This window comes from Coffea arabica, chromosome 11c (assembly GCF_036785885.1).
Source record: "Coffea arabica cultivar ET-39 chromosome 11c, Coffea Arabica ET-39 HiFi, whole genome shotgun sequence".
NCBI lineage: Eukaryota > Viridiplantae > Streptophyta > Magnoliopsida > Gentianales > Rubiaceae > Coffea > Coffea arabica.
In genome coordinates this window covers 865,667-889,584 of record NC_092330.1, presented here as the reverse complement: position 1 = coordinate 889,584, position 23,918 = coordinate 865,667, and the positions used below count along the sequence as shown (strand labels likewise).

General features: G+C 30.0%; 1 protein-coding gene across 3 annotated transcripts; it reads left to right on the top strand.

Moving 5' to 3' along the window:
- Nucleotides 1–228: 228 nt before the first annotated feature.
- On the top strand, nt 229–22,043 carry LOC113715492 (uncharacterized). 3 transcript variants are annotated; one of them, XR_011823160.1, is made up of 9 exons: nt 229–491; nt 607–672; nt 1,032–1,137; nt 1,686–1,728; nt 2,572–2,644; nt 3,110–3,197; nt 3,579–3,657; nt 3,772–3,896; nt 21,762–22,043. XR_011823160.1 is itself a non-coding variant. In XM_027239703.2 (8 exons), exons 1-8 carry the CDS (start codon nt 262–264, stop codon nt 3,783–3,785), a joined length of 699 nt encoding a protein of 232 aa, XP_027095504.2. In that variant the 5' UTR covers nt 229–261; the 3' UTR covers nt 3,786–4,173. The 3 variants fall into 3 exon arrangements, 1 of the variants encoding a protein (XP_027095504.2); XR_011823161.1 differs by lacking the exon at nt 21,762–22,043 and having other exon boundaries at nt 3,576–3,657; nt 3,772–4,173; XM_027239703.2 differs by lacking the exon at nt 21,762–22,043 and having other exon boundaries at nt 3,772–4,173.
- Nucleotides 22,044–23,918: the final 1,875 nt, after the last annotated feature.

Here is a 23,918-nt window from a genome sequence, read left to right as displayed (position 1 = left end):
CGATTGAGCTTGATTTGAATTGATTACATTTAATTAAACTCGAGCTCGAGTAACATAAATTGATGTCGAGCTCGAGCTCGAATTCTAAAAGTTCGATGAGCTCGAGCTCAAACTTGAGTTCAAACTTAGTTTATTTTTATCTCGTGTACTACTCGAGCTCGACTCGATTAGAATACAGCTCTACATGGTATCACATGAAAACTTTATGAAAAGTCAAAATCAGACAAAAGGCCCAATGGTCGAACCGAGTAAAAGACCCGGATGGTCGAACTGGAAAACCGCCCATCACTGCCTTACCCAACCCAACCGCCAACCGCATCTTTGCGGAATCAAAAGGGTTTTGGGGTTTTGCAGGTTCCACCGCTGGAGTGGTTTTTTCCGGCGTTGAATCAATCGCCAAACCAAGAAAACTGGGAAAAAATAGGGAAAGCTAAGAAGGCACCGAAATTCGCCGTGATGAAGAAAATGGTCACCTCCAAAGCCATTAAACAGTAAGCTCTCAGCTCAGCTTTTTGCTCCTTTTATGTATCTAAATTCACAATTGGTCAGCCTTTTTTTTTTTTTTGGTATAAATTGCTCATGAATTGAAATTTTCTTTATGCTCAGGCATAAAGAGGAGGTTTTGAACCCTAACAAGAAAGATTTGACTAAGGAGAAGCTTCCCAGAAACGTGTATGCATTACCCCTTTACTCCATTTTTTTAGCTCAATTTTTTTATTTTGTAAATAATTCTTTTAAGAGGGCAGGGAAGGGGTGGGAAGGCTGGAATAGAACAATCATTCTGATGCAATGAAGAAGGATTTTAGTGGTGGGTTTTGTTTGATTCGAAGAATTATTCTTGTATAGTTTTACTTTTTGGAAGAGGGGAGGGGAATGTGGATGGTTGGGATCCAACTCTTGTTCTAAGATGAGGAATAGGGACTGTTAATTAGAGGATTATGTTCAAAGATTTTGCCTTTTTTGGGATATATTTTTCATTAAGTCACTGTTTGTGTATTGATTGAGTGAGAGTTGTTGATTGTGTGATGCAGACCAAATGTTTCATCTGCGCTTTTCTTCAAGCACAATACTGCATTGGGTCCGCCGTACAGGATATTGGTCGATACTAATTTTATCAATTTCTCTATTCAAAATAAAGTGAGTGCTCTGAATTTTAGTTGCATATGTTCTTGGTGTTGTATATGATAAGTCTTCGCTTGATGATATTTGTTAAAGGAGATGTAATGCTTTAATCAGAAGATAACCATTTTTATGATTTTGTATTTGGTGCTGTGATTGTGGTGCTTTGCCCTATCATTTATAGTGAATCTTTTGTGAAAACAGGATTTCTTTTGGAAGGGTGCTAAAATGTGGGTTGATACATGGATGAAACTATACACGTGTTTATATAGTTTAGTTTTCTTCTTTCTTATCTGAGAGCCTAAAATGGTAGTTAATTTAGTTAAGATATTAGCATGAAATGTAGTAGAGATTGTAAAATATGTCCACAAAAGTAGGTTAATCTTCAGTTATATTTGGTCTTAATTTTGTTGAAAGACAATGGTTCCCACTGGCAACATTTTATTGTGGGGTGGAGTGGAGGGGAACTTTGCTTTTGCATAACAGATGAGATAGGATCATTGCCTTTGTGAGGACATATTGAGTGAAATACTGATTTTCTTGTTGGTTTTAAACTTTCTATTCAGTTGGATTTGGAGAAAGGAATGATGGATTGCTTGTATGCAAAATGTAAGTTGAAGCATGCCATCTAATCATTTTTTCTATTGTTGCTATCAACATTGTCTGTTTGTCAATTTTGTTGTTATTTTTCTGTTTTTTCTCTTCTCCTTTTTATTATTGTTACTAAAGTTTTTTAGTGTTCTGAATGTCTTCACTTTAATGTTTCTGCTCAAAACACAAGAAGGTCTATTTTTGCATCTTCTTGTTTTGTAAAATCGGGTAATCAATTGACTATGCTATCTCTTGTATCTTGATATTTCTGCTCATAATTTAAAAAGGACATGGTTGCGTCATGTTGTTTCTGTGAAACGGGGGAATTGATCGCTCAAGTGAACTTTATGGTTGATGTAATGTAACAAGGAGCTCTACGTCATTTGCTTCTGGGAACTGGAGTAAAATGAGTAGTCTTCATTTTCTATAGGCAGCTTATTTTTAGTCAACCACATGAGAACTACATCTTATCCTGTCATGTATCAATTAAAGGAACAAAAAATCAACTCATAGCTCATCTTGTGATTTTCAAATATCCCAGAAGAAGTCACTAAATTGAAGAAGGGGGGGGGGGCGTAAAAACTCTCCAACATAGCTGTGGAATGCCATTCTATAATGGGATTATTGGTTGCTGAATCTAGAACTCTCAAGATTCCTGAGTTGTGAACGTGCACCTTGCTTAAGTGCTGTATATTGTGCAGAAAAGAATCTCATAATCAAAATTGAGTTTGTAGACATTTTATCTGTTGGTCTAGATATGTGCTGAACATTTCTGACTTCTCCGTTTTATGCTGTCATTCTTACCAGTTTCTACCCAGAACACATTTCTTAAGCTAATATCATTTATTGATCTTTCTACAGGCACTCCTTGTATCACTGACTGTGTAATGGCTGAGCTTGAGAAGCTGGGTCAAAAATATCGTGTTGCTTTAAGGTATAATCTTGTTTCTTTACCTTTTCCTGAACTTCTGTTCCGATAAAATGCTCTTATCATTTAGCTTAGTGTTTGAACAAGCTGAAAGAAAACTCAGATGGTCATTACCTGTGTTTTTGGTTAAGAACGTGGTAGATGATAATAGATGATATATTATTTTCACATATTAAATTTCTAATCCAATATTCTTCATGTCTTTTGGTTGCAATTCTGCATGGTTATGTTATTGAATAAGGTTATACGTTGGTTACGTGGTCCTAAAACTTTGGTCTTCATAAGAGGAAGACCAATTTGGGTAAAAAATTAGGCCCTTGCATTTTTAGATTGTGAATAAATCGTGATATACTCTATAGGAGAATTACTAATTAACTACCAAGTGTTCTTTATATCTTATGCATAATGCATGTTAAATTTCTATGCTTAAGAATAACAAACTTTTCTGTTTTTGCTTTTTGCTTTTACCAGAATTGCAAAGGATCCTCGATTTGAAAGGCTTCCCTGTACGCATAAAGGAACATATGCTGATGATTGCATGGTAGAAAGGGTCAATCAGGTATAATCTCACTTAAATAAATTCTGTAATTTGTGGTGTCTCAAAACTAAGGTAAACTGATCTTGTTTATGTATTTTTTTAATATGTTTATCACACATGAAAGCTTTCTGAACTTAATCTCCAATGAAGTGATGCTGGTTGCTATGTATTATTACTTGTCAATGGGAGCGAATGCAGAAACTAATGGTTAAGCTGTTCCCTTGCTTTTATTCTTTCCTGCTCTAACCTATTGTTTGCTGAAAACAGCACAAATGTTACATTGTTGCAACATGTGATTGAGACTTAAAGCGAAGGATACGGAAAGTGTGATATGCTTGATTATTAATTTCATGTCATTTTACTGTTCTCCAATAATGTAACTGAGGTTTGATTTTCAAGTAGGTCCCCGGTGTACCAATAATGTACATTACTCAGCACAAGTACTCCATCGAACGGTTACCTGAAGCTACAATTGGTGGTGGTAGGCTGACTCCATGTTGCGTTATTTACAGAAAAGCATACACAACTTAAGAAGATGGCTGTGCTTGTTTTCTGCCTTGAACTTACCTTTGAAAATTGTCATATGCTGGTGCAGCTCCAAGATTTTGATACTAAAAAGCCGGTGATAGGATTCAGAGCAGGACGCACAGTTTCTGGACCATGGCTCACACAGTTTGGTTATAGGCATCCTGAACCTTTTTTGGCTGATCCATGATGCGGGTGAGAAATTTTTTAAATGCTTGATTCGTATGTTTCTTTAGATGTACTTTGAATATTGTTGCATCAATCCCATGCATGGCTTGTGAAGATTACCTTAATTCGTGGAATGTTACAAGACAAAATCACAACATGCTTCTGGTCTAACTTACAATTTAGAGATATCAGCGAATTCTACAAGAATCGGAGTTGAATTGAGTTTGTAAATTTGCATGGATGGTGAAACCCCACTATTCAGATTGGGATTCTAACAATGGAAAGCGAAGATGGAATATGCTTTTGTCGTTTGCCTTTGGTTCCACTTCCAACTTACATAAAGGACCATTTCCTTTTCCTTTTAGTGTAAGAGACAAAATTAGATTGAGAGACACAAAAGAAAGCTGGTGTAAAATGGTTTCTAGTGTTTTGTGATGTTATTGCTTGTGGAGTTGATTCTTTTCTCTTTATCGCGTGGGAGGCAGTGCTAGCTCAAAAGCTATAACATGTAAGAGTATCTTCCAAAGTTTGTTAATAATTCCCAGGACCATAATCACTCTTTAACGGGTGTAACTGAGTTGTCTTGAAGCATCTTCTTTATACAAGTCTATAATTCAAGAGGGAGGTCCATATTTTCATTGTTTGTTGGTAGAAAGGTCTTAGCATATGGTTTTGTGGTCGCAAGTGGATAATGGCAAAAGCACTTGAAACAAAGAGCATTCATGTTCCAAGGAGGGAGGGAGAGAGGATGTTGATTGAGTTCATGTTCTTCTTCCGCGACTTGAGCATGTATTTAACCAGTCTTGTTCTCATCAAGAACAAATCCTTGGGTTCATCCATGCAATATAGCGTTTGGTAAGAGGGTTTTGGAATGGAGAATTGGAAAAAATTTCATAATTATTATTTGGATTACTATTATTGGAATTGAAATTTTGGAATTATATCTAAAAATTTGGAGTTCTCCAATTCCCTAATAACCTGGAGGGTTTTGGACAAAACCTAAGTTTGATACCCGTTTAGAAACAGGGCCTGTCCCTGCCATTCGTTAAAATAATTAATATATAATTATATATACATATATATAATTATATATAATATACGTTATAATTATAATTACATATTTTATTATAATATTAGTATAATTATATAATATATTTATAATAATAAATATATTTATATATATAATTATTATATACACATATATAATATATAATATAAATATTATATTATAATTATTTAATTAAATATAATTATGTTTATATAATAGATATTATAAATTTATTAATATTATATAATAATATATTTATAAATGTATATTATATGTGCATATAAGTATAATTATATAATATATTTATAATAATAAATATATTTATATATATAATTATTATATACACATATATAATATATAATATAAATATTATTAAATAAATCTAGTAAATTATAGCCAACACTACTGTCATCACATTCAATTATTAAATAATCTGTATCTAAAGGTAATTTTAAATCTGTTAGTTTACTTACTATTTGTTTTATTGTTTGGACCAATTTTATATCTTCTTTATTAAAAAATTTTTGTCCTTTTAAAGATGTTTTGTTATATAATGGTGCTACTAAACTATTTAAGTTTTTTATAAAAGGTCTGGTATAGTTTAGTAGTCTTAGAAATTGTTGTAATTTCTTTGTTTCTTCTATTTTATCTGGAAATTCTAATACCTTTTTACAAATATGTGGTTGTAATTTTATTTTTCCTTGTCCTATTTCTGTTCCTAAAAATTCTATATTTTTCCTAAAAAATTGTGCCTTTTTGTTACTAATTATTATTCCATGTCTAATAAATTCTGCGAAAACTAACTTTAAGTGCCCAACATGTTCTTCTTTATTTTTTGAAAATACTAATATATCATCTATGTATACTATGACAAATTCTTTATATTTGTTAAAAATATTATCCATTTTTCTTTGAAATATTGCCGGTGCATTTTTTAATCCGAAAGGCATTACTAACCATTCAAAATGTCCTAAGGGGCATGTAAAAGCTGTCCATTCTATACTATCTGTGTGCATTTTTACTTGCCAAAATCCTAATTTACAATCAAATTTGCTAAAAATATATCTATACTGAATTCTATTTATTAGTTCATTTTTATCTGGTATGTCATAACTATCTTCTTTAGTATTATCATTTAATTTTTTATAATTTATTACCATTCTACTTTTTCCTCTGACTATTTCACTATGTTTTCTAACTATGAATGCTGCACTTCTATGTGAACTGGTACTTCTTTTGATTATTTTTAATTTATTTAAATCTCCTATATGCATGTCAAAAAATATATATAATTATTATATACACATATATAATATATAATATAAATATTATATTATAATTATTTAATTAAATATAATTATGTTTATATAATAGATATTATAAATTTATTAATATTATATAATAATATATTTATAAATGTATATTATATGTGCATATAAGTATAATTATATAATATATTTATAATAATAAATATATTTATATATATAATTATTATATACACATATATAATATATAATATAAATATTATATTATAATTATTTAATTAAATATAATTATGTTTATATGATAGATATTATAAATTTATTAATATTATATAATAATATATTTATAAATGTATATTATATGTGCATATAATTATAATATATATGTGTACATAATAATAATATATTATATATTTATATTTATATATATTATTATAAATATAATAATAATTATATTTGATATATAATATACATTATAATTATATAATATATTAGTATAATTAATGGCCGGACTATTAGGTTTCGGTTAAAGACCTATATTGCTTAATCAAATATTCCACAGATTTTTTTACAGAAATTCCTTTTATTTTACTCCGTACGTCCCACCTTGATTTCTTTTTTCACACAGTTTAAGAAAAAGTAGTTAATTTTGTTGGAAAAGTAAATTTAGACTGCTATTTTCCTAAAATACCCTCACATTAAATATGGTACAACTTTATGGGAACTTGAATTGATGGTAAAAAAAGAATTAACTCTCATTAAATGGGATAGATTTATAGTAACAACTACTTACATTGAATAAGGGTATTTTAGGAAAATTAAAATACAACTACATTCTTCAATTGGAAAATGGACTACAATTTGGGACAGATGAAAAAGGAATACAGGATTATCACAATGGGACGGAGGGAGTAATATTTTTCCTTTTCTTCTAATTTTTGTCTTTCTATGGATTTCAATTCAGAATATTTGTGCCAAAGTAAATCTACTTTTGCTCGTCTAATATTTCTGAGAAATGATGAGGGATGGTGATGTGTTACTTTTGCTAATCTAGATTCTTCTATTTCTATTTATGCTAAACACTGATCTGATATTTCTAAATCTTCTAAAATTTTATCAAAATAATAATAAGTATCTGATTGTTTAAGAGTTGCTAATGCTATTCTATATGAATTTTCTTGACTAGTTGTGAACTGAAAAGGTGGTTCAAAATTCATACAGAGTTTATATGCAGAAATTATAAACTATATGATAAACTTTTTGGTTCAAAAATTATATGAGGACTCGGTACTTGATAGAGGTTATAGAAATTATACTTTTCTTGCTTTAATTCCAAAGTTTCCTTCTGATGCTACGAGAGTTGGAATCTTGTTTTTTAGAGGTTTGCCTCACCAGATCTTCCCCTTACGCCTTGCAGTATTCTTGACCGAACAGCTAAGATGGGTACTACACTGTCTTTTGGACTTTTAAAACTCCAAAATAGGGTATCTCTCTCAAAGTTTTCGGTTATTTGGATTAAATCTAGGGTAGGCTGTACTAATTTCTATTCTGTGTTTCCCTTTTCTCTCAATAATAAGATGACTAGAAAGATTAAGCTTTGCAAAGGGTGTTTAGAACTGAATATATGGAATGCTTTGTAATTTACAGGTTATGAAAGCATCGTACTCAACAATGGTTTGAGACTGGTGCTTTTATAGGCTTGTTGTTCAGATTTGAAATCCAGACTTGTGTTTCCTAATTATTTTTGCGGATTTCAACTTAGTTGGAATCCGGTGTCTAATCTATGAGGCCAACAATGGCCAAAATTTTCAAAAAGCTATGTCAAAGAGCTATATGGCCGACAATTTCTTTAATGCTTTTATTTACAATTGTAAGGTATATACAATAATGTGTCCGGGTCCTATTATTCTTCCATCATATTTTCGATGTTGTGGAGTTCTTCTGGTCCAATTATTTGTCAATAATGATCGTTGTTTTCTTGTCCTTCTTTAATGTCTTCTGGCTGAGCTCTTTCTCCCATATAATCATTTAAGTACTGTTGGAATAGTTCTGGATAAATTGTTTGAACTATAAAGTCTTTTTCAGATTATATCGGTAGGGAGTGTAGATCTTCTGAATTTTGTTTTTTGCTGTCAATCTGAAGTATGACCATCCGGATTTAAAATGTCTATAGGCTAAGTGCATAGCCTTTGAATTCCAAAGTTGTTCTTCTAGTGTTAAAGGACATTCTGCTATTATTATCCTTGCTGCTGCTGGTGGAGTTGGATAAACATTGCTAACTTGAATCTTTATTCTATGAATTATTGTTTCTAAATCAATGAGTCCAATCCATTCTGTTGGTGCTGATTTAATTTTTACTTGAATCCATTGTCCATAATTTAGCATTTGTCTACAAAAATATGCTAAACTTGTTCCTAGCTAATATCAGTCATCAGGATCAGAAATTCAAAATTCTTTTAAGAATCCACAGTCCATTAAGAACTGTGATGTAAGAACTATTCTTTCTTGATTGACCATAAGGACTACTGGAGTATATCTGTGTAGTTTAATGGATGCTCTGAGTATGAGAAAATCAAGTGTATGTACACAATGGTTTCTGTATTTTTGGTGGTCACAAGGTTCTGGATTATTTGAGCATTTTTTATGTGGGTTGATCCAGTAAAATGGACTGATGTTAAGGCTGTAGTTGGTATTGGATTTGGTTGCTATTTCTTTGAAGTATTTTTGAACTGTTTCTAATTTTGCTAAGTGCTGGGCTTGCACTTTTTGGCTGATAATTTCTATGATTGATAAAGGGAAAGGTTCTAATAAAGAATAAGGCCTAAAAAACATTTTGGGTTTAAGAAACTCAAAGGGTCTATTTGAGATGGGTTGCTCTTTTATAAAAATCTCTTTTATTGGGCCGGATGAAGAACTGACCATTTGTGATACTGTATGAGACAGTCTTCCTTGTAGCTCTCCTATTTCAGAAATTTGTGAAATTATTGTATCATTTTGTGATCCAGATATTTTATACATTTCTTTGCGCTGCCCTATCAGAGAATGAGCTTTTTCTTTTAAATTTTTATTTTCTTCTTCTAGATTTCTAAATTTAAGATTTAAGCTTCTAGATTTAAGGTCTAAGATTTTCTAGAACTAGAACATAAAATTATTTATCCAGCAGAATTAAATATGATTTTAACAGAAATAGAATTATTTGATTTAAAAAGAAAATTAGAATCGAAAGGACAAATTGCTCTAGATGAAATTTTATATTATGATTATATAGGAAATATTAGAGTTAAAAAAGAAAAAGAAGATAATATTGAAACATTAGTATAACATCATATAGAGAATTAGTGGAACAAAGCAGTGGAAGCAACCAACCAACAAATATGCAAACTGACACTAGCCAAGAAGTGTTAGAACATATGAACCAGGACAACCACCTAGAATAATATATAATGAATATAGAGAACCAGAAGAATAATATAACCTTAGAGGAAAAAGAAGACCATTAAAATTAAAAATAAAAGAAAATTTAGTAGATGAAGGAAAAACTTTAATGTTGACATCTTATGTCCCCCAAATGATAGAAGATGTAATAGGTAGCTGGAAAGCATGAGTAGTTAAGAATTATATACAAAAAGGATTTGATCATAATGTAACAGAAATGTATACGTATTTAGAAAATTTTTAGGAGTAGCAAGAGCAGCTTGGGAAGCATTTAAACAAAAATTCCCAGATAGACTACAACAAGACCAGGCGCATGGAGTAAATCCCATGAATTTTGTTAATAGAGTAGAAGAAATTTTTTTAGCAATAAGTCCAAATAGAGGAGGAGTTATGACACAAATAGAATCGATAAGAAAAATAGAACAATTATCTATTAGAAATTGGAAATATATTAAACTATTTTTACAAGATTTCTTATATCATAGCTATTTAGCAAGATGTTTTTATGATGAAGGAATTATAGAAAAGTTATTTGCAAAATTACCAGACGATCTAGGAAAGAAAATATATACTTTATATAAAACAACACCTATGGAACCAACATTAAAAAATGTAAGTACGGCAGTAAGATTCATAATTAATAGGTTAGTAGAGGAATGTACGTTTATTAAAATACAAAAACAATTATAAGGAGAATATAGTTTTTGCTCAGAAATATATACACCACAAAAATATGGAGAAAGAGAAAAAGAAAAAAGAAAATACAGAAAACCTTATAAAAATTATAAAAAGTACCCCAGAAAACAGTATTATCTTAGAAAGAGCAAAGCTAGAAAACCATTTCTTAAAAAAGAACATCATGTTAGAAGATATATACCAGAACGTACCTATGGGAATAGATTATCTTGTTTTATTTGTAAACAACCTAATCATTTAGCAACTAATTGTCCAAATAAACATAATTCTTTTAACAGAGAAGCTCATTTAGTAGAATTATTTTCAGAAGACCTAATAGAAATAGATGACAATATATTAGAAACAGAAAGCATTTATCGTATAGTATCAGAGGACGTAGATTTAACAGATTTTATAGAACAAGAAAATACATGATTTATAAATGAAATCTTAGAAAAATCAGAAAATAGAACTATTATGAATAACATATACTTAGAAGAAATAAAAGAAGATTTTAAAAAATTAGATGATTTAGATCTAGTAGAAGTAGAATGTACCCATAAATGGGAACATAGAAAAGGTAATTATAGTAAAGCTTGTTATAATTGTAATAGATACCTAGCAATAGAATTAAGATTCCAATGTCAATTATGTTATACAGAATGATGTAAATTTTGCCTAGATAAATTAGCACAAATATACGTTTTAATAGAACCAGTTAAAAAGGATAAAACTGAAAATACTGTGCCCTTAGAACATTACCTAGAAAGAAGAATACGAATTTTAGAAAATAAAGTAGAATAATTAGAACAAAAAATAGAAAAATTTGATAAAGGAAAATCAATAGAAAGGGAAGTATATATAGAAAATGCTGATATAGAAATTTTTCCAGAATTAATAAGACATAATTATGATTCTGAATTATTACAAGCAGGAATGCCAACAGTAACTTCTATTGAAATAAAAACTAAAATAATAATAGGAAATTTTGATACAGAAGTTTTAGCAATAGTAGATACAGGAGCAAGTAATATAATAATTCAACAAGAACTAATACCAGAAAAATATTATGAAAAAGCATATAATATTAGAACTGTAAGGCAAATGGATGGTAGCACTTATACCTATGACACTGCAATTCATAATAGTCTCTTATTTTTTGAAATAGATAATAATCACTGCACATCACCTTATCCAGTAGAAGAAATATATGTTAGAAATTTTTCTTATCAAATGATTTTAGAATTAGCATTTATACTACAATCATATCATGGCATGATTGTTACAAGGATAGGGTTAACATTCTTAAGAGACCATACTTTACCTTATAACACGTTCATTACACCAGGAATACGGAAAGACAATAAAAATATAGAAAATCATAATTGTAAATGTAAAAGAGCAAAAGATTGCAAATGTAACCACATAGAAATTATAGAAGAAATAGAAGAATTTAATAATATAGAAACTATAGAAAGTATAGGAGAAAATTTTAATGAAATAGAAATAAGTTTAGACCTTTTACAAAATGAGAAAATCTATGATATGTTAGAAACAAGACACACAGATATAGACCAATTAATAAGTAAGTTAGAAAAATTAGAAATTTTTTGAGAAAACCCAACCATTCATTGGGAAAAAGATAAAACAGAATGTAAGTTAGAAATTTTAAATCCAAATTTAAAAATTAGTACAGCAAAAATAGAAGCCTGTAATGAAGACATAAAAGAATTTGAAATGCATCTAGGAGATTTAAATAAATTAAAAATAATCAGAAGAAATACCAGTCCACGTAGAAGTGCAGCATTCATAGTTAGAAAATATAGTGAAATAGTTTGAGAAAAAAATAGAATGGTAATAAATTATAAAAGATTAAATGATAATACTAAAGAGGATAGTTATGACATACCAGATAAAAATGAGCTAATAAATAGAATTCAGTATAGATATATTTTTAGTAAATTTGATTGTAAATCAGGATTTTGGCAAGTAAGAATGCACAACAATAGTATAGAATGGACAGCTTTTACATGCCCTTTAGGACATTTTGAATGGTTAGTACTGCCTATCGGACTAAAAAATGCACCGGCAATATTCCAAAGAAAAATGGATAGTATTTTTAACAAATATAAAGAATTTGTCATAGTATACAAAGCTGATATATTAGTATTTTCAAAAAATAAAGAAGAACATGTTGGACACTTAAAGTTAGTTTTCGCAGAATTTATTAGACATGGAATAATAATTAGTAATAAAAAGGCACAATTTTTTAGGAAAAACATAGCATTTTTAGGAACAGAAATAGGACAAGGAAAAATAAAATTACAACCACATATTTGTAAAAAGGTATTAGAATTTTCAGATAAAATAGAAGAAACAAAGAAATTACAACAATTTTTAGGATTATTAAACTATGCCAGACCTTTTATAAAAAATTTAAATAATCTAGTAGCACCATTATATAACAAAACATCTTTAAAAGGACAAAAATTTTTTAATAAAGAAGATATAAAATTGGTCCAAGCAATAAAACAAATAGTAAGTAAACTAACAGATTTAAAATTACCTTTAGATACAGACTATTTAATAATTGAATGTGATGGCAGTACTATAAGATGGGGAGTAGTTCTTTTTGCAAAACCAAATAAATATAGTAGCAAAAATAGTGAACAAATTTGTAGATATGCTGGTGGCAAATATAAGGAAAAAGTAATAGAAGTAGCATAGACAATGAATTGTTAGCAGTAAAATATAGTTTAGACAACTTCAGACTTTTTATACTTCACAAACCAGAAATTACTATTAGAACAGACTACGAGGCAATAAAAAATTTTTTTGATAAACATAATGAAAAAAAAAATTCTACTAGAAGATGGTTAAATTTTGTAGATAGCATTATAGGTAATGGATATAAAGTTAAGTTCAAACATATTAAGGGTAAAGATAATAACTTAATAGATTTTTTATCCCGTCTATTTAACAATTCTTTTGATCTTTTAGCAGATGGCACGGCAGCTACCCAAGGTACAAATTGGCCAATAGAAACTTAACAAGTATCCTAAAGGATTCAATTTACATTTTTTCAGCTGTGAGGAAGATAATTTAAAAGAAATCCAGCAGAATATCTTAGATAACCTCTGGAACAGTAGGAGTAATTCTGATAAAATTAAAAATTTAAATATTTTAGCATTTTATTTCAGTAATCTACCAAAACAAAGAGTTTGTTTGGACAACAAGAATTTGGAATAAAAATTTTAGATTTTGTTTTGCTTGCATCATACACACAATTCCCAATCACCTTTTTATCTCATATACATCACATCACAAAAAGTGCTACAGTAACTGGATCAAATAAATCATCCAAATAAATTCTTATCCAAACAAACTCAAAGTTTTTCATATTATGCAGTAGTTTGGGGTAAAACACTTGAAATTTATTCCAAATGGATTTCAGTAGTGGAACAAATTAAAGATTTTCAAAATTCTTTGTGGAAAGCTTTTCCTAGCATCCATGAAGCCTTAGATTTTGCTAGAAAAAATATTGGCATCAGTTTTTATGTAGATAGCAAAGCTAGTATGGATAGCATGAGGGTGCCAATGCAATCTTGTACAGAAGCTCCTAGTAGCAGCAATAGTGGTAGAAGTTATTCTGATTCAGTAGCATATGATAATACTCATAGCATTCAATGTTGTAGACATTGTAAGGTTATGGAAGAAGCAATTAGAAGCTTAAATCTTAGATCTAGAAATCTAGAAGAAAAAAATAAAAATTTAAAAGAAAAAGCTCATTCTTTGATAGGGCAGCTCAAAGAAATGTATAAAATATCTGGATCACAAAGTGATACAATAATTTCACAAATTTCTGAAATATGAGAGCTACAAGGAAGACTGTCTCATACAGTATCACAAATGGCCAATTCTTTATCCGGCCCAACAAAAGAGATTTTTATAAAAGAACAACCCATCTCAAATAGACCCTTTGAGTTTCTTAACCCCAGAATGTTTTTTAGGTCTTATTCTTTATTAGAACCTTTCCCTTTATCAATCATAGAAATTATCAGCCAAAAAATGCAAGCCCAACACTTAGCAAAATTAGAAACAGTACAAAAATACTTCAAAGAAATAGCAACCAAACCCAATACCAACTACAGCCTTAACATCAGTCCATCTTACTGGATCAACCCACATAAAAAATGCCCAAATAATCCAGAACCTTGTGACCACCAAAAATACAGAAACCATTGTGTACATACACTTCATTTTCTCATACTCAGAGCATCCATTAAATTACACAGATATACTCCAGTAGCCCTTATGGTCAATCGAGAAAGAATAGTTCTTACACCACGATTTTTAATGGACTGTGGATTCTTAAAAGAATTTTGGATTTTTGATCCTGATGACTCATATTAGTTAGGAACAAATTTAGCATATTTTTGTAGACAAATGCTAAATTATGGACAATGGATTCAAGAAAAAATTAAATCAGCACCAGCAGAATGGATTGGACTCATTGATTTAGAACCAACAATTCATAGAATAAACGATTTGTTTGGATTGGTCTTTATTTTCTCAAATATATTTGCTTACGTCATCATTACAATTTCCAATACACTTTTTTACTTTTCCAATTACTTTTTTATCTCACATACATCACATCACAAAAAGTGCTACAGTAAAAATATCTCAAATAATTTACAATCCAAACAAACCCAAAGATTCAAGTTAGCAATGTTTATCCAACTCCACCAGCAGCAGCAAGAATAATAATAGCAGAATGTCCTTTAGCACTAGAAGAATAACTTCGGAATTCAAAAGTTATGCACTTAGCCTATAGATATTTTAAATCCGGATGATCATACTTCAGATTGGCAGCAGAAAATAAAATTCAGAAAATCTACACTCCCTATCGATATAATCTGGTAAAAGACTTTATAGTTCAAAAAACTTATCCAAAACTATTCCAGCAGTACTTAAATGATTATATGGGAGAAAGAGCTTTGAAGGAGAAATTGAAGAAGCACAAGAAGACAACGATCATTATTGGCAAACAATGGGACCAGAAGAACTCCACAATATCGAAAATATGATGGAAGGATAATAGGATCCGAACACATTATTGTACATACCTTACAATTGTAAATAAAAGAACTAAAAAGATTGTCGACCATATAGTTTTTTGAAAAATTAAACAAGGGAAAAATAATAGAAAGCGAAGTATATATCGAAAACATAGATCTAGAAATCTTTTCAGAAATAGAAGAAATAAAACATAATTATGATTTAGAATTATTACAAGCAGAAACATCAAATATAACGTCCATAGAAGTAAAAACTCAATATGATTTTGAAACACAATTATTAGCAGTAATAGACACAGGAGCTAGTAATATAGTAATCCAACAAGAATTAATTTCAGAAAAATATTATGAAAAAGCATACCATATTAGAACAGCTAGACAAATGGATGGAAGTACATATACATATGATACAGCATTACATAATTCTTTATTGTTTTTTGAAATAGATAACATACACTGTACACAATCATATCCGGTAACAGAAATATATATTAGAAGTTTTCCTTATCAAATGAGATTAGGACTATCATTTATTTTACAGGCATATCATGGCATGATCCTTACCAGAACAGGATTAACATTTCTTAGAGAACATTTTCTACCATATAATACTTTTTTAACAAGCAATAAATTCAAAATAAATAAAGATGATAAATTTACAAATAAACAAACAAGATTTTTAGGATTAGAAGGAAAAGATAATTGTAAATGTGATATAAAAGGTAGCTGTAAGAATGATTCAATCCAAGAATATAGGGGGAAGGATCAGGAAACTAATTCTTTTGACAATATGGAAATGACTGGAGAAAGACCTTTATACTTGTCACAAAGAATTCAAACTTGCTTAGAAGATGAAGAAATTAAAGAATATTTAGAGATAGAAAATTACGACACAATAGAAACTATTTTAAATAATGAAAAATTATATAATCTGTTAGATACAGGACATAGAGATATAGATCAACTAATAAGTGAATTAGAAAAATTAGAAATTTTTGGAGAAAATTCAACAATTCATTGGGATAAGGACAAAACAGAATTTAAATTAGATATTTTAAATCCAAATCTAAAAATCAACACAGCAAAAATAGAAGCTAGTAATAACGATATAAAAGAATTCGAAATGCATATAGCAGATCTAAACAAGTTAAAAATAATTAGAAGAAGTACTAGCCCACATAGAAGTGCAGCATTCATAGTTAAAAAACATAGTGAAATAGTTAGAGGAAAAAGTAGAATGGTAATAAATTATAAGAGACTAAATGATAATACTAAGGAAGATAGCTATAATATACCAGATAAAAACAAGCTAATAAATAGAATCCAATATAGATATATTTTTAGTAAATTTGATTGTAAGTCAGGATTTTGGCAAGTTAAAATGCATAAAGACAGTATAGAATGGACAGCTTTTACATGTCCTTTAGGACATTATGAATGGTTAGTAATGTCTTTTGGGTTAAAAAATGCACCAGCCATATTTCAAAGAAAAATGGATAATATTTTTAATAAATATAAAGAGTTTGTCATAATATATATATAGATGATATTTTAGTATTCTCAAAAAACAAAGAAGAACATATAAGTCATCTGAAATTAGTTTTTTTCGAATTTATTAAACATGGAATAATAATCAGTAGTTAAAAAGTACAATTTTTTAGAAAAAATATAGAATTCTTAGGAACCGAAATAGGACAAGAAAAAATAAAATTACAACCAGATATTGTAAAAAGGTTCTAGAATTTCTAGACAAGATAGAAGAAACAAAGAAACTCCAACAATTCTTAGGATTATTAAATTATGCAAGACCTTTTGTTAAAAATTTAAATAATTTGGTAGCACCATTGTATAATAAAACCTCTATAAAGGGGCAAAAATTCTTTAACAAAGAAGACGTCAAACTAATACAAGAAATTAAACAAACAATAAGCAATTTACATGATCTAAAATTACCATTAGATACGGATTACTTGATAATAGAATGTGATGGCAGTAGTACCGGATGGGGAGCAGTTCTTTTTGCAAAACCAAATAAGTATAGCAGTAAAAATAGTGAACAAATCTGTAGATATGCTAGTGAAAAATATAAGGAAAAAGGCAACAGGAGTAGTATAGATAATGAATTATTAGCAGTAAAGTATAGTTTAGATAATTTTAGACTTTTTATAATCAATAAATCTAAAATAACTATTAGAACAGATTGTGAAGTAATAAAAAAGTTCTTTGATAAACATAATGAAAAAAGAAATTCTACTAGAAGATGGTTAAATTTTGTAGATAGCATTATTGGTAATGGATATAAAGTAATTTTCGAACACATTAAAGGTAAAGATAATAGTTTAGCAGATTTTTTATCACGACTTTTTAATAATTCTTCTGATCTCTTAGCAGATGGCATATAACTTCCAGAAAGTTAAAATTGGCCAGTGGGAACTTACAAAGTATCCTAAAGGTACAAGTCTACATTTCCATAGTCAAGAGGAAGGTAATTTAGAAGACATCCAGCAGAATATCTTAAATAACCTCTGGAATAGCAGAAATAGCACTGATAAAGTTAGAAATCTTAATATCTTAGCATTTTATTTTAGCAATCTTCCAAAACAAAGCTTTTCATATTATGTAGTAGTTAAAGGAAAAATACCTGGAATCTATTCCAAATGGATTTCCGTTATAGAACAAATAAATCATTTTCGTAATCCTTTATGGAAAGCATTTCATAGCATACATGAAGCACTAGAATTTGTTAGGCAAAATATAGGAACAACATTTTTTGTAGATTTTAAAGCTAGCATGGATAGCATGAGAGTTCCAGTATATCAAAATACAGATGCCTCTAGTAGTAGTAGAAATTATCAATATGCATTAGAAAAAGATAACACAAATTAAATTAGGATTTTGTAGACACTGCAAGAGCATGGAGCAAGCTATTAGAAGTTTAAATTTAAAGTGTAGAAATTTTGAAGAAGAAGATTTTTCTCAAAAAGAAAAAATAAAATCCTTAACTGAACAGGTCAAAGAAATGTATAAGATCTCAGGCTCGCAAGGAGATACTATTCTCTCACAAATTTCCGAGATTGGAGAGTTCAAAGGAAGGCTGTCTTATACAGCATCTCATATGGCCAGTTCTTCATCCGACCCAATAAAACAGCCAATCTTTATAAAAGAAAAGTCCATTTCAGAAAGACCATTTGAATTTCTTAAGTCCAGAATATTCTTTAAACCATACCATCTACTTGGTTTCCTCCCTTTGCATATCCAAGAAATTATTAGCCAAAAAGTCCAAGTCCAATATTATTCAAAATTAATGGCAGTTCAACAATACTTTTATGACATAGCAAAAGATCCGATCAGAAATACAGCAGCCATTAGACTAAATCCATCTTTCTTCATAGACCCAGAAAAATATTGCCCAAACAATTCAGAAGCCTGTGATCACCAGAAAATAAATAACCATTATATACATACACTCAGCAATTTTTTCCTAAGGGCCACTATTATTTTATCAAAATATTCATCCCCAAAGATACTGAGAATAAATGGGGAAAGAGTTATTTTAACACCACAATTTCTCATGGATGCCGGATTCCTAGAAAAGATTATTGTTACAAATCCAGAAGATACTCATTGTCTTGGAACTCATCTCGGATACTTCATCAGAAAAATGTTAGACTATGGATAGTGGGCAACTGTACATATCAAATCCGCGCCGGCAGAATGAACGGGACTTTTTGATATAGAACCTGCAATACATAGAATGATGATTACAGTTAGCAACATACCACCAGCAAGAAGAACGACAGAAGAACTAGAGAAAATCAGCAGCAGTCTAGTGGAATGTCCATTAGAATTAAGGGAACAATTGATAAATGCTAAAATGTTCCAATTAGCCTACAGACATTTCATAGATCAATGGGAAAATGGAATTAGATTAGTATATGAAAATAAGGTACAAAAGATATATGTCCCGTACAGGTTTAAATTAGAAAAAGATTTCACAATAAGTACCAATTATCCAGAAGTCTTTCAAAAATATTTGGAAGGATATTATATGAGCACAGGAGCAAAGCATTTGGATATAGAAGCAGACGAAGAATATAATGATGACCATTATTGGGAAACAATGAGACCGGAAGAAATGAGCAACATCGAAAATATGATGGAAGGATAATTTCTGCAAAGTTGATTTAACATTTTCAGGCCATATTGTATAAAGCTATTTTGACCACATTGTATAAATCGGTCATAAAACTGATAAAGCATTTATTAGTTGTCGGCCACATTGCATAGTCTGGCCGTATTGATTTGACGTTTTTAGCATCTATAATTACGGATTTCAGTAGGACTTAAGTCCGTAACAAGTCATATCCACAGACTTTAAGCCAAAAATTTTAAGTCCGCACAGTTTGCATAGGCAGTCTATAAAAGCATACGTCCCAAACCAATGTTGGGTACGATGCATCTTCATCCTGTAAATTAAAGCATCCAATATAAAACTCTAAAATTCTTCATACGTTCTTTAGTAGCTCTTACAATCTTTAGTTCTCTCATATTGCTAGCAAAAGACGAAAGAGAAATAGGAAAGTAGAGATTAAGGCAGCCAACCCTAGATTAAATCCAAACAACCGGAAACTCTGAAAAAGTTACCTTGTTTTTAGACTCCTAAAAGACCAAAAGACGGTATAGTACCCATCAAAGCCTTTCAGTTGCAAAGCAGGCGTCAGAGGAAGCTCCGGTTAGGCAAAACTTCTAATCACAAGATTCCCATTTTCATAGCATTGGAAGGAAAATTTGGATTTAAAACAAGGAAGGTAAAATCTCAGTTATCTTTCTTAAAGTATCTAGTAGTCACCATTTCTAAAAATTCCAGCTATTTATTTTGATATTTCAATTACTGAATTTTTATATGAATTTTGAACCGCCTTTTCAATTTACATCTACTCCAGAAAACGCATACAGACTAGCATTTGAAACCCTCAGACAACCAGGTACATATTATTATTTTGAAAAATTTTTGGAGGGATTAGAAACAACAGACCAGTGTCTAGCACATATACAAATAGAGAATTTAAGATTATCTAAAGTAGCACACCACCATCCCGCGTCATTTCTTAAAAATTTAAGACAAGCAAAAGTAGATTTACTTTGGCATAGATACTCTGAATTAAAATTAATAGAAAGGCAAAAATTAGAAGAACGTGAAAAATATAATAGTAAAAAGATCTCTTGTAACAAGATCTATGGTATATCGGACTAAAAAAAAAAACTCTGCTCCACATACCAAACGTACCAAAGGTCCGCACATATCTGAAAAGTTCTGAAAAGTTGGTATCAAGCAGAGTTTTTTTTTTTCAGTCCGATATATCACAGATCTTGTTACAAGAGATCTTTTTACTATTATATTTTTCACGTTCTTCTAATTTTTGCCTTTCTATTAATTTTAATTCAGAATATCTATGCCAAAATAAATCTACTTTTGCTTGTCTTAAATTTTTAAGAAATGACGCGAAATGGTGGTGTGCTACTTTAGATAACCTTAAATTCTCTATTTGTATATGTGCTAGACACTGGTCTGTTGTTTCTAATTCCTCCAAAATAATAAGATTGTAAGAGCTACTAAAGAACGTATGAAGAATTTTGGAGTTTTATATTGGATGTTTTAATTTACAGGATGAAGATGCATCGTACCCAACATTGGTTTGGGACGTATGCTTTTATAGACTGCCTATGCAAACTGTGCGGACTTAAAATTTTTGGTTTAAAGCCTATGGATATGACTTGTTACGGACTTAAGTTCTACTGAAATCCGTAATTAGAGATGCTAAAAACGTCAAATCAATATGGCCAGACTATGCAATGTGGCCGACAACTAATAAATGCTTTATCAGGTTTATGACCGATTTATACAATGTGGTCAAAATAGCTTTATACAATATGGCCTGAAAATGTTAAATCAACTTTGCAGAAATTATCCTTCCATCATATTTTCGATGTTGCTCATTTCTTCTGGTCCCATTGTTTCCCAATAATGGTCATCATTATATTTTTCGTCTGCTTCTATCCAAATGCTTTGCTCCTGTGCTCATATAATATCCTTCCAAATATTTTTCAAAGACTTCTGGATAATTGGTACTTATAGTGAAATCTTTTTTTAATTTAAACCTGTATGGGACATATATCTTTTGTATTTTATTTTCATATACTAATCTAATTCCATTTTCTCATTGATCTATGAAATGTCTGTAGGCTAATTGGATCATTTTAGCATTTATCAATTGTTCCCTTAATTCTAATGGACATTCCACTAGACTGCTGCTGATTTTTTCTAGTTCTTCTGTCGTTCTTCATGCTGGTGGTATGTTGCTAACTGTAATCATCATTCTATGTATTGCAGGTTCTATATCAAAAAGTCCCATCCATTCTGCCGGCGCGGATTTGATATGTACAGTTGCCCACTGTCCATAGTCTAACATTTTTCTGATGAAGTATCCGAGATGAGTTCCAAGACAATGAGTATCTTCTGGATTTGTAACAATAATCTTTTCTAGGAATCCGGCATCCATGAGAAATTGTGGTGTTAAAATAACTCTTTCCCCATTTATTCTCAGTATCTTTGGGGATGAATATTTTGATAAAATAATAGTGGCCCTTAGGAAAAAATTGCTGAGTGTATGTATATAATGGTTATTTATTTTCTGGTGATCACAGGCTTCTGAATTGTTTGGGCAATATTTTTCTGGGTCTATGAAGAAAGATGGATTTAGTCTAATGGCTGCTGTATTTCTGATCGGATCTTTTGCTATGTCATAAAAGTATTGTTGAACTGCCATTAATTTTGAATAATATTGGACTTGGACTTTTTGGCTAATAATTTCTTGGATATGCAAAGGGAGGAAACCAAGTAGATGGTATGGTTTAAAGAATATTCTGGGCTTAAGAAATTCAAATGGTCTTTCTGAAATGGACTTTTCTTTTATAAAGATTGGCTGTTTTATTGGGTCGGATGAAGAACTGGCCATATGAGATGCTGTATAAGACAGCCTTCCTTTGAACTCTCCAATCTCGGAAATTTGTGAGAGAATAGTATCTCCTTGCGAGCCTGAGATCTTATACATTTCTTTGACCTGTTCAGTTAAGGATTTTATTTTTTCTTTTTGAGAAAAATCTTCTTCTTCAAAATTTCTACACTTTAAATTTAAACTTCTAATAGCTTGCTCCATGCTCTTGCAGTGTCTACAAAATCCTAATTTAATTTGTGTTATCTTTTTCTAATGCATATTGATAATTTCTACTACTACTAGAGGCATCTGTATTTTGATATACTGGAACTCTCATGCTATCCATGCTAGCTTTAAAATCTACAAAAAATGTTGTTCCTATATTTTGCCTAACAAATTCTAGTGCTTCATGTATGCTATGAAATGCTTTCCATAAAGGATTACGAAAATGATTTATTTGTTCTATAACGGAAATCCATTTGGAATAGATTCCAGGTATTTTTCCTTTAACTACTACATAATATGAAAAGCTTTGTTTTGGAAGATTGCTAAAATAAAATGCTAAGATATTAAGATTTCTAACTTTATCAGTGCTATTTCTGCTATTCCAGAGGTTATTTAAGATATTCTGCTGGATGTCTTCTAAATTACCTTCCTCTTGACTATGGAAATGTAGACTTGTACCTTTAGGATACTTTGTAAGTTCCCACTGGCCAATTTTAACTTTCTGGAAGTTATATGCCATCTGCTAAGAGATCAGAAGAATTATTAAAAAGTCGTGATAAAAAATCTGCTAAACTATTATTTTTACCTTTAATGTGTTCGAAAATTACTTTATATCCATTACCAATAATGCTATCTACCAAATTTAACCATCTTCTAGTAGAATTTCTTTTTTCATTATGTTTATCAAAGAACTTTTTTATTGCTTCACAATCTGTTCTAATAGTTATTTCAGATTTATTGATTATAAAAAGTCTAAAATTATCTAAACTATACTTTACTGCTAATAATTCATTATCTATACTACTCCTGTTGCCTTTTTCCTTATATTTTTCACTAGCATATCTACAGATTTGTTCACTATTTTTACTGCTATACTTATTTGGTTTTGCAAAAAGAACTGCTCCCCATCCGGTACTACTGCCATCACATTCTATTATCAAGTAATCCGTATCTAATGGTAATTTTAGATCATGTAAATTGCTTATTGTTTGTTTAATTTCTTGTATTAGTTTGACGTCTTCTTTGTTAAAGAATTTTTGCCCCTTTATAGAGGTTTTATTATACAATGGTGCTACCAAATTATTTAAATTTTTAACAAAAGGTCTTGCATAATTTAATAATCCTAAGAATTGTTGGAGTTTCTTTGTTTCTTCTATCTTGTCTAGAAATTCTAGAACCTTTTTACAATATCTGGTTGTAATTTTATTTTTTCTTGTCCTATTTCGGTTCCTAAGAATTCTATATTTTTTCTAAAAAATTGTACTTTTTTACTACTGATTATTATTCCATGTTTAATAAATTCGGAGAAAACTAATTTTAGATGACTT